Raw genomic sequence first — 18,665 nt, forward strand, 5'->3', positions numbered from 1 at the left:
AGTGGCGGTCCGAAAAGAATGGCACAATCCGTTGAAGCGCCGACTTCACCAACGCCAATCAAGAAACTCCAAAAAGACGACTTCCCCTACCAAGAATCGACCCGCCTAGTCGATTGGACTTGTGGGCACGAGCCGCTATCATTCATGGACGCCAGATAGGGGTACAATCGATACCACTAGCTGAAGAAGATCAGGAGAAGACATCATTCATCACCGAACAAGGAACTTACTGTTACAACGTTCTCCCATTCGGACTAAAGAACGCGGGAGCGACCTATCAGCGGCTAGTAACTAACATGTTCCAGGACATGTTAGGTGATACCATGGAGGTCTACATTGACGACATGGTTGTCAAAAGCAAAAAAGCAGCCGACCACCTCACCCACCTCGAAAAAAGCGTTCTCCGATTCACGATTTAACCGGAATGAAACTGAACCCAGAGAAGTGTCTTTTTGGTGCGTCCTCCGGAAAATTTCTCGGATATCAGGTCTCGCAACGAGGTATCGAAGCAAATCCAGACCAAATTCGGGCGTTCATCGACATGCCCGACCCTCAAACAAAGAAACAGATACAAAAGTTGTCAGGTATGGTCGCTGCACTCAACCGATTCATATCCAGAGCATCAGACAAGTGCCGACCATTCTTACAAATACTCAAGAAAGGCGAGCAATTCTCATGGAACGATCAATGCCACCAAGCATTCGCCACCCTCAAAGAGTACCTCACAACACCTCCCGTCCTCGCGAAACCAACCGACGGAGAAACTCTGGGGCTCTATCTGGCGGTATCCGATTTCGCCATCAGTTCGGTCCTGTTCAAGGACGAACACAATTCAGAAAGGCCGATCTACTTCACAAGCAAGACACTCACTCCAGCCGAGAAGAACTACTCTTATATAGAAAGAGCGGTCCTTGCTTTGTTATACTCGGCAAGAAAATTCAGACCGTATTTCCAGGCTCATCCAATCAAAGTGCTGAGCGATCTCCCTTTGAAGAGGATTCTTCACAAAGACAACAAGACTACCAGGATGGCAATATGGGCAGAAGAGCTGGGCGAACACCATATGGACTTCGTCCCGCGCATATCACGGAAGGGTCAGGTCGTTGCAGACTTCCTAGCAGATTTCCCAGTTGACGACCCTAATTGGGAGGCTGAAACAGAGGTCGCACCCAAGAAAGGGAGCACGCAAACAGTCTGGTCCCTCTACGTCGATGGTTCCAGCAACCCTGGAGGCAGTGGTATGGGAATCGTCTTAGTCTCCCCCGAGGGAGCTATGGTAGAGAAGGCAGTTCGGATAGACTTCGCAACGTCAAACAACGGCAGAGTAATGAAGCACTAATAATGGGGCTACGCATCCAAATTGGGAGTAAAGGAGATCCAAATCTTTAGTGACTCGCAGAATCGGTCGTTCGGCCAAAGTTGCAAAAGAGTACACTACCAAATGAAGGTAACCTCTCTAAATACCTTCAAAGTTGTTAACAATTTGCTTCCGCCATTTAGCGTAGCGCCGATACACCATTTTTTGGCGAGAACCGCCACGCAGATAGATTTGGCATATCTAGCTACCCGGATTAATCGAATCGCGGTCCCTCGACAACCGATTATCGAAGTAGTCGAACCGACTGCTTACCAAAAGCGGACCAAGTCTTGACAATTAGCGACTGGTCCCACTCTCTCAAGATCGACGAAGTCACTCATGGATGCAGCCTATTATACAAGATATTCAAAGACGCACACTCCCGCAGGAGCGCACAAAGGCCAAGAAGGTTCCACACCAAGCACGAGCTATTGTTTGGTGAACGACAAATTATTCCGCGAAATCCCGCAGCGGACCTCATCCGAGATGTATCAGCCGAAAGCAAGGGCTAATTTTTCTTTGAAATTCACGAAGGAGAATGCGGCAACCATGCCGGAGGTTGGTCACTAGCCCCAAAGCGATCTCCCAAGGGTACTTCCGCCTCAGATGCAGATCGATGCTAAAGCGTATGTCCTCAAATGTATCAAATGCCAAACATTTGGTCACAACATCATGCAACCAGCTCCGCGAATCGATTAACATTGCGAGTCCCGCCGCTCCACATGTGGGGCATGGACATTATGGGACCATTCATCCCTCGAAGAGCACCGGCTTCGCTTTGTCCTAGCTGCCACGGACTACTTCACTAAGTGGGTTGAAGCAATTCCGTTAGCACACGCCAAAGAATCACATGTCGAAATTTCATTTGGACTCATCTCATCACCCGGTTTGGCCTACCACATACATCGGTGATGGATAATGGCTCCCCAGTTCAAGGGCAAAAAACGTCAAAGAGTTTCGCCAAATGGAAGATCGTTCATGCATTCTCTACACCACAAGATGCTTCAAAGCAATGGACAAGCAGAGGCCAAAGCAATAAGGCCATTCCGAGAATTTGAAAAGAAAATTGAAAAGAACAAAAGCCGATTGGCCCAATCACGGAGAACATACTCTGGGCTCATCGCGACTACTATTTCGCTCAAGCACCGGGCGAAGTCACCATTCTCCCTATGCTATGGCACGAAGCCGCCATACCCACCGAAATGACAATCACGACAACCCGATCCGAACTTGTCGAAAACAGCCTTAATGACTCGGTTCTAGCTCGAGAGATCGACCTCCTCGAGGAACGGCGCGACCCTAGTTCGGTCCGAGTAGCAGCCTACCAACAGTCCCTCAAGAGATCTTACAACAAACGAGTACATCCACGATCTTTTCAACCAGCGATCTCGTGTGTTGAAGAAAACTCAAGATGATGCTAAGCTAGCACCAACATGGGAAGGCCTTTACATCGTGGAACGGTCGCTGGTAACGGCGTGATTGGATTAAAACCCAAGAAGGAAAGATGCTGCCACGACCATGGAACACATACTTGTTAAAGCAATTTTTCCAATAGTTGTATTACGCATTGTAATTCCCGTTCCTGTGCACAACAAAGTTCAAATGAAAGAAAGTCAAGATGGTATCATAAATGGCGGACCTACTCACATCTCCAAAAACATCCTCAAAGGACCTATACTTCTAGGATCAACTAAGGTGAACGCGGCTCAGAACCTCCTCGGGCTAAACACGCCATATCGCCGGGACGCCTTTCGAGCTTACAGCTCAATATTCTCTCGAAGTCTCGCTCAAGTTGAGGACCTATACTATTCTAGGATCAACTAAGCGAACGCCCAGAGCGTAACGCCTCGGGGGCTAAACACGCCACCATACGCCGGGACGCCTCGGGAGCTTACAGTGCTCAATGCCTCGAAGTCTCGCTAAGTTGAGGACCTATACTTCTAGGATCAACTAAGGTGAACGCTTCAGAGCGTAACGCCCTCGGGGGCTAAACGCGCCATACGCCGCGGGGACGCCTCGGGGAGCTTACAGCTCAACGCGCCCGAAGTCTCGCTAAGTTGAGGACCTATATTTCTAGGATCAACTAAGCGGTGAACGCCAGAGCGTAACGCCTCGGCTAAACACACCATACGCCAGACGCCTTCAGAGCTTACGGGCTCAACGCCCGAAGTCTCGCCAAGTTGAGGACCTATACTTCTAGGATCAACTAAGCGAAGAACGCTACCGGGAGGGAGCGTAACGCCCTCGGGGGGCTAAACACGCAGCGCCATACGCAAGACGCCTCGGGGAGCTTACAGCTCAACGCTCTCCGAAGTCTCGCTAAGTTGAGGACCTATACTTCTAGGATCAACTAAGCGAACGCCTGGGGAGCGTAACGCCCTCGGGGGCCAAGCACGCCATACGCCGGGGACGCCTCGGGGAGCTCACATGGGCTATCGCCTCTCATAGTCTCGCTAAGTTGGGGGCATATACTTTTCAACTCAACTAAGCGAGAACGCTCTCAGGAGCAGAACGCCCTCAGGGGCTAAACACGCTCATACGCGCAAGACGCTCTCAGGAGCTTACAGCTCAACGCCCGAAGTCTCGCTAAGTTGGGGCATACACTTTTCGACTCAACTAAGCGAGAACGCTCAGAGCGCTCGGGGGCTAATCACGCTCACCATAGCGCGCAGCTCAGAGCTTACAGGCTCAACGCCTCTCCGAGTCTCGCTAAGTTGGGGGCATACACTTTTCGAATCAACTAAGTGAGAACGCCCTTAGGAGCCTCTTTCATCCTCACTAGACAAGGACCGATACTCCTAAGGTTAATCAGCAAAGAACGCTCCCAGTGAGCACCGTAGCCCACGAACTTGCAGGGGCAAAGCCCCGTTTTCGTCCTAAAAGATCAAACGGATCGAACGCTTACATGGCGTGTTCCCATACATTATCATAGCAGCATAACATGTAGCAAGAATACATTTCAGAAGCAAAAGGCGTACACAGAATCAAAGCCATGAACAAGTCAGACCAAAACATATACAGCATTAGTCAAGTGTTAACCAAAACAAGCACACATATCGGACCTAGTGAAATCATCTCCAGAGCACCGACCTGCTGGGTCTACCCAGAAAATCCAGGTCGGTTACCGAGTTACAAAATACCAAATGGAACGAACTGCCACTTTCGTGGAAACCAGTTCTCCAAATCAATAGAAGCGAGCTGGTCGGGTAAGCCCGAAAATGCAGCTCTAATGTTTAACCCTCATAGGGGCAAAGAAAACGCGCGGTCAGATCAAACAAAACAAAAAACATATCCTCACCAATAGACAGAATCAGCATCACGGAGCGACCACATGTTTATCCTCAGGAACAGTGCTGGTTGAGGGAACATGTCCGGCAACCGCAGCAGAGCAACACGATACCGCCTCTTGAGCACCACCCGCCTTCTTCGGTGACAATATTTCGCCCAGTTTGGCATTACTCTCACTACAGTTGTGGTATACGCGTTTCGAGCCTTTACGAGCAACCCTCCGCATTGCTTCGCAGATTCGGTCACCTCCGTGATCTCCATTTGCAGATCAACAATGACGCAAAGAAGTTTTTCATTTTCATCGCCAATAAAGACGACATTTGGCCGACATAGCTTCCGGCCTTTTCTTTCGGGCCTACCCGAAAGCTCGCAGACATCCCACCGACTCGGCATCAACATCAGAGCAGAAGGAGGCAGACAACGCGTTCTTCAACTTATCATAACCAAAGAAGAAACCGCAAGTCACGAAAAGAACAATAAAAATCAATCGAGAAAGAACGACCGAGAAACTAGCAAACAACAGACTCACCGCAAATTACCGCCATGTCCATGGTCCCTAAGAGAGCGATCCATATCGCCGCCCTCGACCTCGCCTTTGTCCCTCGGCCCAAAGATAATACCCTCGGAAGACTCGCCGCTATAGCGCAGAGTGGAAGCCGCAATCGAACGCTTCACAAAGACGCTTCTTCCCCGACCTCCGACATAGAAGAACTTCGCCCCCATCGCCCCCAACGCTGAGGGCGCTGAACTCCCACTAGCGACGCCGCCTCGCCCCTGTGGCGTCCATCCGCTCGCAGCCCGAGGTATGCGCCCTCCGATGGGGCGACCTGATCACCACACCTCCAGTAGGGCGCCACGACCTCCGGGGCCGTTTAGCCTTTTTTGACCCCGATGCCACCACCTTCCTCTTGCCACGGTCACCGTGCACATGCGGATGGAACTCCATCTCCTCCATCAGTAGAGGAGAGCTCTCACGCAGACTGCCCCCACCCACACCAAAAGCGTAACAACGAGCCATGAGGAAAGCTAAAGCAAAAAGAACAAAACAGAGGCAATGAGGAAGAGATAGCATCTCTTCAAGCATGATCAAAAGAACGAAAGAACAGCCATACCTGAGGAGATGACCAACAAAAGCAAGCACGTTCAGCGAAGCAAAGGCAGCAACAAATGGAAGTCCAAATGCCATCGCTCTCCCCGAACAGGTTCTATTTATGCAAAAGAAACGTCTCTTCCCGAGGCAGCTCATTAAGGCATCGAGACGCCAAACGCCAATCCAACTGGCAGCCATCATTTCCTATCTCGCAAACCGGTCATATCCGCACACGTGCCAAGCACGCACTGTAGTGGAAGTGACCATTGCTCACAAGACACTCCAGTCGTACTAGTACTGAGTAACCAGAGGACGCTAACACCGTCCTCACGCAAACACAGTTCACGATTGATACAAATCGACCAACCCAAGAGACAAATCAAACAGACATACAGTACGCAAGGAAGAAAAACAACGGATAACAACATGGCATTAATATAAAACAGTTAGCAAACTGAAAACCACGATCCCAAATTCAGTCGCCAGATAAGCCGAAATCATTGGTCTACCTTAAAATCCCGCCCGGCTAAAACATCAAGATCATAAGCACGTAGATTAAAGAAAAGGACGAATAACCGCCTGTGTAATCCCAGAAAAAAATTTATTGTTTTAGGCCAGAGGCCGCTTACAAACGCAAAAAACCAGACATTCAACTTTCAAACAGCATCTTCAAAGCCTTCAACCAGAGGGACATCCAAAGACTTCGGGGAACATTTCGGATCACTGGGAGACGTAATGTTTGCCGGTTAGCTGCCCCACCCGCACCGCTAACGACGGGAGGTTGATCCGCGAACCATCTCACCCAGGAGAGCAAGAGCGACCGCGAGAACCAAAGACGACCGACCTCGGCGAAGTCGACTGCCGATCTATTGCGTAGGTCCTCGAGCTGGCTCCTCGGCAGTCGCCATACCTCGCCTCAGTTCTTCTATTTCAAAGACGGATGGCAAGATAGGCCGCTTCCGCCTCTCCATTGCGGTAGCTTTACAACGCAGGCCGGCGCGATTAGCAAAGAAAGCCTTCTTCTTCTTCTCATCATCGACCTCATGTCTTCACCGGCCCGGCCGCTTCGTTCACACCGACGCCCTCTCCGAGACAACAGAAACGATTCGCGCTTCAGCCAGATCCAGCTCCACCTTCTCCGATTGAGATATCGCTCGGAGATCGGAGATCTCGAGCCTCAAGGACTCAACCTCCGACTTCTCCATCTCAGCAAACAAGGCAGTTGTCTTCAATTTCTGATACCCGGCAACCATCTGCAGCAGCTCGCACATAGTACCACAAACACACGATAAGCAACAGTGTACAATAAGGGATAGCACAATCAGTAATAACACTACCACTTACCAGGCAAATCGCCTTATCCACCGCTCTCAGATTCGACTCTAGTTCCTTGGAGTCAAGGTCCTTCCTATCACCATCAAGCGTCATCCCTTCCAACAAGCAAGCGGCTATGGGTGCGGACTTGTAGCTCGCGATCGACCTCTTCACATAGCTTCTTCCCGCCATTTTTTCCACATACATCGTTGCGCCCAGCTTCGTCCTTTCAAGATCGATCGCCCCCTTACCGTCTCGGAGCCAACCTTCCCTTCATCTTGCCCGAGGCATCTCCAACAACACGGGTCGAACAACCTGCCGGGACAAACCTCGGGCCGTCCTCAAAACGCCGAAGTCGGGCATCGGTTCGACCTCGGGTTCGAGCGCCCTCCCACCCATTCGCGACCTCACCACCCCAGGCGGCCGGCCACCCTCAGATCTTAGCAGGTCCAGATTCCGAACGCCGGAGGGAGCGTCCTCCACGTCGAACGGAGCATCCTCCCGACCCATCCCCGACCCAGACCCGGAGGCCCCAGCACCCCCGAGGGGTCGCTTCACCCCAGTACGGCCCCGGTTTCTATCCTCTCTGGTCACGGATCACCGCCACTTCTCCATAACACGCACTTTGACGCTTCCCTTACCACGAGCCCTACTTTTTCGAGCTTCCCTTCTTCCAACGCATCGGGCCCTCCACGCTCCTTAAAGAATTCGGCGACCTCCGGGCAACTTCGAAATTTTCGTCCGAGTCAACCTAGCGAAGCTCGATTCTGATATCGGTTCGGCTCTCTCATGCGGGGCGGTTATCCGTACAAAAGACGACATAACAAATATTAGATCAATACAGGATCAATCGTTATCGCGATAAAACCTAAGAAAACGCATCGGGTACCCACCAGTGAAATCACACGCGTTTTTTGTCAACACCGAACCCACTCGCACGCGAGGTTACCCACTAACAGAACGGTCTTTTATCCCAAGACTCGTTACTCACTCCATCGAACGGTGATGAGTAGCTTTCGGGTTTGCAAGCTAAAGTTAAATGCCCTAGATCGCTTCAAGGTGAAGTGCTCAATAATATCGCCGACTTCGATCCGATATTTCACCGGGCGTTCAACAGTCGAACACCTTCAACAACCGCCACGTGTTACCAACGAATCGACAGCGCTTTGCCACGGTGGTTCAAAATTGACAAACCAACTTCGAAAATGGTATCGTCATATCGCTATCGCCCTCGCAGACGATAACCCGTGGTGGCGGTGGGACGCATACCTATCGCTAAACACCATGACGCCTCGTCGGGCTCGTGGATCTCCGGACCGTTTCTACGGTTATACCATATCTTTTCCTCGATATGGAAACGCCTCAAAGCGTGTTTATCCACAGCCCTAGTTGGCGGCTTCGCTTGAAGACGACCTCTCACGTCTGAAGTGCTAACGCCAAGAAACCGAAGCGATCGAGCATAGCCTTCCTCACTCACACAGCCTCATCCCCATCACCCTCATCCCAAGATACCAACCGATTCATCTGTCTCCTCCTCATCCTCCCAACCAAGGGAAACTTCACGGATCTCGTTCGAACGAGTGTCATCGGAATCCGACATCTTTCTCCTCTAAACTTATCAAATCTAGCTACTAGTATCTAACAGAGTACCCTAACAATTCTAGCACAGAAGCTTAGCACCAAACAAGGGAAACGGGTTCAAAATGGCGAGCACTAACCTGAAGATTGATGCGCTTAATGAAGTTCTCTACCAACGGCGGCAAAATGAAGTCTCGGTCCACGCAAGTAGGATTTTTGAACAACCGCCCTCCGGTTCCAAGGCATTATGATTACACCCTAGCCCTAGCCGTCCACGACTTCCAAGTAATCTGTCTTGTCTTTTCCCATCCCGAAAAACGGGCCACGCGTTTTCTTCTCTGCAGAATCGCCGGGATCCGCGGCCACTTTGCCGCACACGCCACACGATCATACTAAACTCAGCGACGCTGTTAACACCACCGTTTCTTCTACATCGATCGTGGCCGCTTCCCCAAATATCACCAAGATGCAGCGTTACCGTTCTCTCTCACAGGTCGTTACCACAAACCCTCGAGAGGTCGCGTGTGGGGAGTGATATTCTCTATCCAAAGACGACGCTTAACATGGTGAAACTAATGCACCGACCTATGGTCCTGTGTCGCATCCATTAGCCAACATCGCCACAAGACGGTCGCAACATCATGCGAACTACGCCAGGCGATACGCACTCTATCCATAAGCAATCATGACCAAAGGTGTACTTGCACTCATCCTAACTGTCGATCCATCGGTCACGGCCGCGAAGCTACTCGCCACGCATCGCCACTCCTCATCATCACGCAGCGGACCTATGTAGATATTTCTCCGTGCTCCCATGATCCACACCCCACGTTGGTGACATCCTTTACACGTGGAGGTGAGGATACACTTTCAATCTCTATAAATACCACTCCTATGAACTACGCCCGGACTTGATTCTACTCCTCGAGCCCAGGTTTCGTGAGAAAAATATCATTAGGCGATTAAGCTCCAAAAAAGCGAACTTCGGTCTCACCCATCTATTCATATCGGTCCCAGAGTTGTTTGTAGAGGAATAACACATCACACCTTTACAAGGACACTGCTGTAAAGCTAACGTTGCTGATGAGGAAAGGAGCATGGTCGTTCAAGAACGAATCATTGGTGGTTAAAATATTTAGTAACGAGTGTGCAAGGGTTAAAGGATGCAAATTAACTGTTACTCAATCAGAAAATCTCAGCGTTTGCGATCAGGTTGGTACTTTCCCAGTTTCCCTTCTTGGTTTGCCATATACTGGAAGTCGGTGAAACATGGAAAGATCGTTTATGTGATGACTAATCTTTTGACGATGGCATAAAAACGAATCTATATCGGATCCCATTTTTTGCATATCGTATCATCTGTGTATTGTAAGATACAACATTTTTACTTTGCATGAAATGGTATTAAGGATTGAAGAGTGAAGACTCATGGTTATAATTTTATATGAGTTTGTGCATGTGTATATTTTGTACAAAAGTAGTCTTATCACACACAATACTACTAGTGTATGGTACAAAATGTTATCATTTTCAACCACTAGGCCCAAATTAGTATTAGACATAAAAGGATAGGCTAGCTATTAGATGAGTAAGCTAGTTGTTGCTAGGGCTGTCAATGGTTCGGTTTTGGTCAGGTTTTAGAAAATTCGAATCCAAACCGATAAAAAAATTGAAAACCCAAAACCAAACCGAACCGATAATATTACATCTAATCCGAAACCGAACCGATAAGATATATTGCAAACCGAACCCAAACCGATCCGAACCGAAAACTATAAAATCAATTAAATCTTAAATTAAATTTATTAATTTTAACTACATAATTGATAAACACATACAAAATTAATCATAAATATTACTAAAATGCTATCTTATCGGTTCGGGTTCATATCAGTTCGGTGGAAGGCAAACCCAAAACCAAACCAATATTTTATAACTTCGGTTCGGTTTCGGGTCGACAGACGGCAAACTAAATTATCAAAACCCCAAACTATTTTTTATCGGTTTGGTTTAGATCGGTTATCGGGTTATCAAAACCCAGCCCTAGTTGTTGCTTTTGCATTACAATTGTTGTCTGTCATATCCTAAAACTTTAACCCTTTTTAAGGCTTAGAAAGGAGAAAAAAAAACTCAATAAATATTAAAAACTCATTTTCGGATAATTGTTTTTAATATTTAATGTGTTTGAAGCGTATCACTTGATACATTTGTATCGTATGATACACTCCTTGTATCGACAATACATAAAACTTTTGATACACTAGTGTAATACGTATCATTTTGCTTTCAATATGAGCATATTGTATCGTACAATATTGATAACTATGGTCAGAACTATCACATGTCAGAAAATAGTTCATACATATTGCTGCAAACATATAATCCCAACATATTCTAAAGGCTTAGAATGGCAAACAAACAAATATTTAAGGTACTTAAAAATTTCAGCGGACTCCATTAAAAAGCGATTATAATTGCCATTGGTTTCAAAAAAAATAAAAAAAAAACAATTATTACAAGTATGCCATTAGTCTAAAAAAATTTGAATTGAAACCCCAAACTTATCACTTGAGTGGTTTGGATTTAAGTCCAACGATACCGTTTGGGACTTAGTCCAAATCGGTCGTTTTGACTAAGTCCCAAAACACACTTATTGTTAAGGACTTTTGTTCCGGTTAAGAAAAACGAGAACTTTGAATTTTTTTTCAAAGTTCAAATCCCAAACGATATGACCACCGCGCGTTTGTACTAAGTCCAAAACGATGTACGCCCATGGGATTTGACTTAAAAAAAATGGTCACACCGTTTTGACTTAGAAAAATTGTGGCGTACACCGTTTGGATCGATCTCAACGATATGAACATCATTTGGGATTTGAACTTTGAAAAAATATATAGTTGTGGTCGGATCGTTTACATATTTATCCAAAAACATATAATCCCAACATATAAATCGTTTCTAACACAGATAACAAAGATTGTTTAAGTTTGGGGCAAACAAACAAATATTTAATTGTTTTTTGATTTTTCTGCAAACATTTTTCTAAACAACAAATTTTAGGACCCATATTTAATGATTCTGCAAACACATTTCTAAACAACATTTTGGTATATTTTCAGGTAAGGGCGATGAGTTTTACTGACATTGTAGCATCACCACACGGGGCCCAACTGACGAACATGCTCTTCATGGATAGGAACAGCAGTGTTATGGAGTTTTTCCCCAACAGATGGTGGGGAGTATGCAGGCATAGACAAGTATGCTCTCCATTGGATATTTGGATGGCAGATTATTCGGGAATTAAACACCTGGGAGCTTGGTGGGATCCACAAGTTGAGAAGGAATGCCCCCATCCTGAAAAAGATTCAGAATGCTTCGGTATTTACAAAAATGGTCAAGTTGGCCACAATGAAACTTTCTTCACCAAGTGGGCTAGGAATGCCATCAATCAGGCGAAGGTAATGAAGCAGGATGAGTTCACAACCCAGCAACCAAAATCAAGTTGTGTGTGTGCACGAGTAGTTGAATGAATAATTCATATACATTCAATCAATTCCTGAAACCAAGAATGCATAAACTACAACTACATTTTCAGTTCTGTTTTTAATCTGTAAAGTATGCGTTTAAGAATGTCAGTTAATGACCTCAATATCGATTTCCCAGATCTGTCAGACTCTCACACAGACACTCCTCCCCCTCCCCTATCCTTTCACTTGTTTTCGGGTCTATAATTCATGTCCATAAAATTCATATGAGAAGAAAGCTGAAGGAAAAGAAATACGTATGAAGCAATTCTTTGATGCAGTATATCTGAACACCAGTTTGGTTGTAAATGAGGTATGCTAGACAAACTTTTTAAGAGCATAACTCTCGAGGCTAAAATTTGTAAGACTTTACAACGAAAACTGAAACCTACTGGTCATGCAATGATCCACAGAGATCCCTAGCTAGCTTGTAAATTCTCATCTCCGAGACCATTTGGCCAACAAGTAGACCACGAAAAAGCAAAATAGAGCAAACAGAACAACATGCAATACATGGTTTGACCCTGCTGAATGATGCTCCTATTCAGCCTCCTCATGTTGTTCTTCACTCCTGCTTGAGCTTTAATCAGTGTCATTTGCTGTTTTCAAAAATCAGATGCAACAAAACTGTCAAAGAGTATCTATAATTTGCAAAGGTAAAACTTATAGAAAAAAATATCTCAAAGCTATATCCTGTAAAGACACAGTTATCATATTCAACAATTAGAACAAAGGGCATCAGTAAAGTCAAGAATGTTAAACCAATTTTAAGTTCCATTTGTACACTTTGTAGGAGAACAAAAAATAAAGTTTAAAGTTCAAACAGTTCAATTATTTGAACTTACGTAAATTGGCAACAGAAGATCTTTTATCAATTTTCAAAGTTGTTATATGTTAGAAGTACGGATGCTCTAATGAATTTGAAATGCTATATTCTGTTGTAAAATCTAGATTTGCAGAAAAGATAGATTATTAGGATGAGTGGATGACTCTCTCTATGACGAGTATGCTTTTTAAGAGCAGCGCTACATATATATATGGAACTAACATGCTACAATTTAAGAAGTTAGTAACTTAGTACACAAACTTATAAGGTATTAAGATGATTACCAGCTGAGTGATAAGGTCATTTTGAAACTTCGCTTCCGATTCTATCTCTTGAGCTACCTGCAGAATTTTCATTTGAATAAGAGCTTCTCAGAAAAAGATTACAGTAAAAGCTTTAGGTAGATAACAACGGCACAAAGTTTACGTAAACTAATATAGCTTGGATAAAAAATTAAGGGCTCAGACTTATTGACTGAAAAACAAATCTAAAAATCCAAAATGTAAAACGTATACGATGTACACAGTGACTAAACCAAACAGCAGTAAATGTCCAAATGCTGATGAGAGGGTACAAAACATGCATCCCTAATTACCATCCAAGTGAAAGGATTTGCCAAACTTAGTCACCGCATGAAAATGTTATTTACGAGCTACTAGAGAGGAAAAACTTGTGCTACTATAATGCCTATGCTAGTTGTTGATAAGATTGTGTACAGTTTCTTTGTATTTATTGACGAAATCTGACAAACAGTAGTCCAACTTTAATTGCCAAATTCATACGAGACTAAATTGCAAGCCTGGACCGAAAAACAAAAAGTTTGCAGAGTTACTTGAAATTCCGGCAAAAAACTTGAAACATTCATAAAATATCATATAAAAAATTTCTATAGAAGTCCAAATGTCACAAATTGGAGACAAGAAGTTAAAAGTTATTATGAAAAAGAAGCGAGGTTGTAACGTACATTTTTTAGCAAACCGATCTGACGATGAAGACCAGTAATCTCTTCATCTAAATCACAATGAATAGGATCAATCCTCATCTGGATTATTCGAAACTGTTCGAGTAACCAGTCCTTCTCTACAAAACACAAAACAACAAACTAACTAAATAACTCATTTAAATAATAATAAATTATAATCATTTTTTTTTTATTTGAAGAAATAAATAAATACCTGCAATATCCACCGCTGCCTCCGCCTTTGTACGAATTCGCCATTTCAAGTAGAAAGAGTTTTTTGGGACAGGAAAAGAGGAAGGGAAGCTGCCAAAAGCCCATTTTTAAGTCCAACACCAAAAATAATGATTTCACGTTAATGGGCTTGAGGCCCACGATGAACTGCTATAAATAAAATATTAAAATGCACAGGCGAATATGTCAAATGCATCAACACGAGCTGAAATATTTTAATATTCTAGGTATTTTTCTCTAATGATGTGGTTGATTAAAATGTTCCCATCAGTTCATATCAAGTCGCAAGTTGCTACAAGGTAATAGATACTGCGTAATTGGTTTTGACTTTGAGTTTAACAATTAAGCTTATGGCGCGATTGCACGAAGATATTAAGCCTCATTAATTCTGAACATTTTACATCTAGTGTCAGCATTTCAGAGTGCGTCTCATATTGATTATGTGAAATGTTCCTAGTTCAAAATCATGATATTCATCAAAATGCGAATCGCTGAAATGCAAAAACATTGGTTAAACCTTCGTAAAGAAATGCACTAGCCACACACGTCCTCGCGGACGTAAGTAAACTGCACTTGGTACTGGGGTCACCATAGATGGTTCCATTCGGCAAGTAGCACATAATATAATTTGACCGTTCTCGTGTTCACAACTTCTCATTACCACACATAATTTGACCCCAGTACCAATTAACATAATATCAATTAAAGAAGCTATTGGGAACATTTTATTAGAGCATTCCTAATGCAAGTCACTTTTTTTCATCTCCACGTAAGACTATTTCCCCTCTTTGCTACTTTTGTGGTGAAAAACAAAAAAATGTTGCCCAATGTAGAGGTGACTTTAAACCTCGGACGGAATGTTTGATTCCATCTGAATGTAAATATCGAAAAAACGGCCGGACAGAATGAAACATCCCATCCGAAAGAAAAATAAAAACCGAAAAAAAAAAATCTAAAAAACACACGAAACGGAATAAAAGGTTCCGTCCAAAACTCACAACTCAGTGACAATCTCGGTAGCAACTGCTATCTTCGTTGTGATTTAGTTAAAAGTCACTGTAATTGTCACCCTTGCATTGGGCAAGTGTTTTCTATTCCACAAATGTCTCAGTTTAGCCGATTGTGTAGTGCCTAAATTCCTGACTAGGCCAAGGCGAGAGTGGTCTAAAGTCTAAAGTAAGTGGTTAAAAAGGGTAAAGTAAAATCACAAACTTGCAACATACGCGAGAGTGAGAGGGAGGAATGGGGAAAAGGAGGAATGCCCTGGTATTACTGCTTTCTTCATTCGACGACGAGGCAGAGAAGGAGATGGGTTCCCGTACTACTACTACTAATAACAAGTCTACTACTACTACTACTACTCCAAAAAGGGGTCGTCATCGTCGTCGAAATCCACAACAACAACAACAAGAGGATTTCGATGCTCTTTGTGACGATTTCACTAAACAACAACAACAACCACTCTTTGCTCTTGGACTTAATAATAAGACGACGAGGGAGTTATTATGGGTTGACAAGTACCGTTTGATACGTGCTAATTGACTAATAGTATTAAAAAGAGTGGAAGTGTACAAAATTAGCATCTCTCCACACTCGAGTGACAACAAGCTTTTTGGAATTTGTTTTGGACTTTCTGTAAGAGTGCCCATGGTAGTTGTGAGGTATCAAACGCCTTCACTATAGCTTTGAGGTCACCTCATTAGTGTTGATTTAGATGGTTCGAGTAGTAGGTGGTTGCACTGATTACTCTTAATTCTCAGGGCAGTAGGAAGTCTGCCTTGGATGTCCATGCATCAAGCTATTTATGAATCAGCTGTATACATATGGCTCGGGATTCATTGGTTTTATGGTATTGTAGGTTGATCTGAAAAAGCAAGTAAATGTGGGACTGTAGTGGCAGAGGGAAGCAATGATGTTCTTACTATGGCTTTGGGTACCCCGAGAGCATTATGTGCAAGTTAGAGTTGTGGTCTTTGTCTTTATTTATCGAATTTCACTCTTATAACATGTAGCTTGAAGATGATGGTACTTCAAAAGTGAACAAGGCAGCGTCAAATAATGAGTTTAGTACCCCGCAAGTATGTTTTATAGGGTATTAAATTGTGATTTCATTGTATTATATACATTAGTCAATGTTATATATATTATTTGGTAGATGCAAAATTGTAGATTGGCTTTGGGATCAATGGACAAGATTGTCGCCAAAGGACTATTATTAGTTATGTTTTCTAGAAACTACCGTAATTAACTTTATCGTTTTAACTTGAATTTCCATGTAGGATGTGGTTGATGATTCTTGTGCAGTGTGTACGAGGCTGTTGATTTGGATGTAAAGTTCATAGTGAATGAGTGAGTTGTTCATTCTTCTTGTTTGTTTGTTTTCAAGGTTTCATTTACTATGTCTTAATGGATACCATTGTGTATTTGTGTGAAAGTGGCAGCTATGGAAATGTTCTATTGAAGTATAACCTCTCTCTCTCTTTCTCTCTCTTGCAACTCCATGGTTTGTTTTACGAATGTTAGTGTAGTCACCACATGAGCTCGTGGATTACATTTTCAAGGGAAAGAGCACACAACAATTGCTAAGAAGGTAGTTTTCTACAATTTAATGCCTACTCAAGTATATGTAGTTAATTGAATTCTATATATTTATAACTGAAATGATATGAAGTCCATTTGAGTGCAGTGACCCTTTATTTGTTTGGCCTACACTTTGTTATTACCGACATCATCACAAATTTGATTCCTGTTAATTATTCAACCACTAACCTACTTCTTTTATTCTTATTAGTTGATGAACTCCATGATGATGTTGTGGAACCACTACTGCATGAGTAAATAACACTCAGGGGTAATGTGATTTTCACATTTTTCACAAGTCTATGTCGAGTCTATTTTTTCACATTTTTTGGTGTATATTGTATTCAATTATATTGCTTCAAGACATTTGAACTGGAAATGATACTCAAGTGCAATGTCATGCACACACAGTTTCAGCAAGAAGAATCCTTCTCATCAATTATCCTGCTTTTGCCTCAAAGACTACTGATGTAGGAAAAATTACATCAAATTGGTTATTTGCCATGTGTGAGACATTCAAGTGTAAAATAGTATTCAATGTTAGGTTGGTTATCAGTCTAATGCAAGCTTAGTCACTTAGCCACATCCTGCATAGAGAAATTTGAGGTTTTTCTCCAATGCATGCATTTTTTATTTAATTTGTTGTCCATGCAGTCAACTTATTTACCCTTAGTACTCCATGTCCCATTGGTCATTAATTACCTTGGTGCATACTTAGTCATTTGAAAGTGTTATCTTGCATCATTTGGATTTATTCAGCACAAGAATTTCCAAACCTCCAGGAGGGACCTTAAACTTATATGTCTTGTTTGCACTGTTGTACGTATCTATATGGAATCAATTGCCTAGACCATATAGATCAAAAAAGTTGTGGTACATAAAACACAATGACTTCTACACTTCTTGAGCACATTGTACACAATTTTAATTAATTTCCTTAGTGTGGTTCTGTTTTATTAGGCTCTTCTCTTGCAAAGTACTGATGAAGTGCTCGATTTATGCCTTGTAGGTCATGTTTTCATTGGAGAACTAATCGGCGAAGCGGGGAAGTTTTACATGGAGCCATCATGTGCTACTTTTGGTTTTTCGTTTAGTTTTAACTTGTTGTACATGGAAATTAGAGAACTAATCGGGGAAGCGGGGAAGGTTTACATAGAGGCATCATGTGCCACTTTTGGTTTTTTGTTTAGTTTTAACTTTTTGGACATGTAAGTGAAACACGTACTTTTTTAGTGGAAATTTGTTTATAGCAAGCTTTCTTATGCAAAGTTCTCTTCTATTGGTGTACTGCAAGGATGTTGTTTTTATTTTGTGGGATTGGCAGGTTTTTATGTGGTGTTGCAATTAGTTTTGATATTCAAAAAAAAAAAAATTATTTTGGTTACAGAACAACCAATATGATACAACTTTTCAAAAACCAATATGATACAATTTTTATATCACTTATGTTGAACAACTTATATTGGTCCCAAGCTCGTCTAGAACCGATATAAAAAGCAACATGAAAACTGATATAAGAAGTATTTCTTATATCGGTTTTGCTATTAGTTATATCAATTTTACAATAACTTATGTTATAAATACTGATAGATATTACATCAATTCCTGACTAACCGATGTGAAAAGGATGAGTTATTATATTGGTTACGGTTATTTTTTATATCGGGGTACTTATATTGGTTTGAAGTTAATTGAAAAACCGATACGAAAAGTCTTTTATATCACTTTTTAGCCGATATAAAATCATGTTTTTTTAGTACTGGAATAACATCACCCTAAATGCTCATCATACATCACCAAAATATATCCACCTCACCAACAATTAAATAATACCCATCACTCCATAGTTCTAACAGAGTCTAATGCTTGTTCCATTTCAATATAGTTTGTCCACTTCTAAGTGGTAAAGCACCTAT

The 18,665-nt window shown here is 43.1% G+C and overlaps 1 protein-coding gene across 1 annotated transcript; it reads right to left on the reverse strand.

The window, feature by feature from the left end:
- Positions 1-12,391: 12,391 nt before the first annotated feature.
- On the reverse strand, positions 12,392-14,285 carry LOC147496979 (bet1-like protein At4g14600). The gene is given in 5 exon segments (XM_086559782.1): positions 12,392-12,681; positions 12,684-12,750; positions 13,262-13,318; positions 13,942-14,057; positions 14,153-14,285. Coding segments are annotated over 4 exon segments (294 nt in total). The 5' UTR covers positions 14,020-14,057; positions 14,153-14,285; the 3' UTR covers positions 12,392-12,589.
- Between the last annotated feature and the right edge of the window lie 4,380 nt (positions 14,286-18,665).

The sequence above is a fragment of the Coptis chinensis genome, chromosome 5, assembly GCF_015680905.1.
Source record: "Coptis chinensis isolate HL-2020 chromosome 5, ASM1568090v1, whole genome shotgun sequence".
In the NCBI taxonomy this organism is placed as follows: Eukaryota; Viridiplantae; Streptophyta; class Magnoliopsida; order Ranunculales; family Ranunculaceae; genus Coptis; species Coptis chinensis.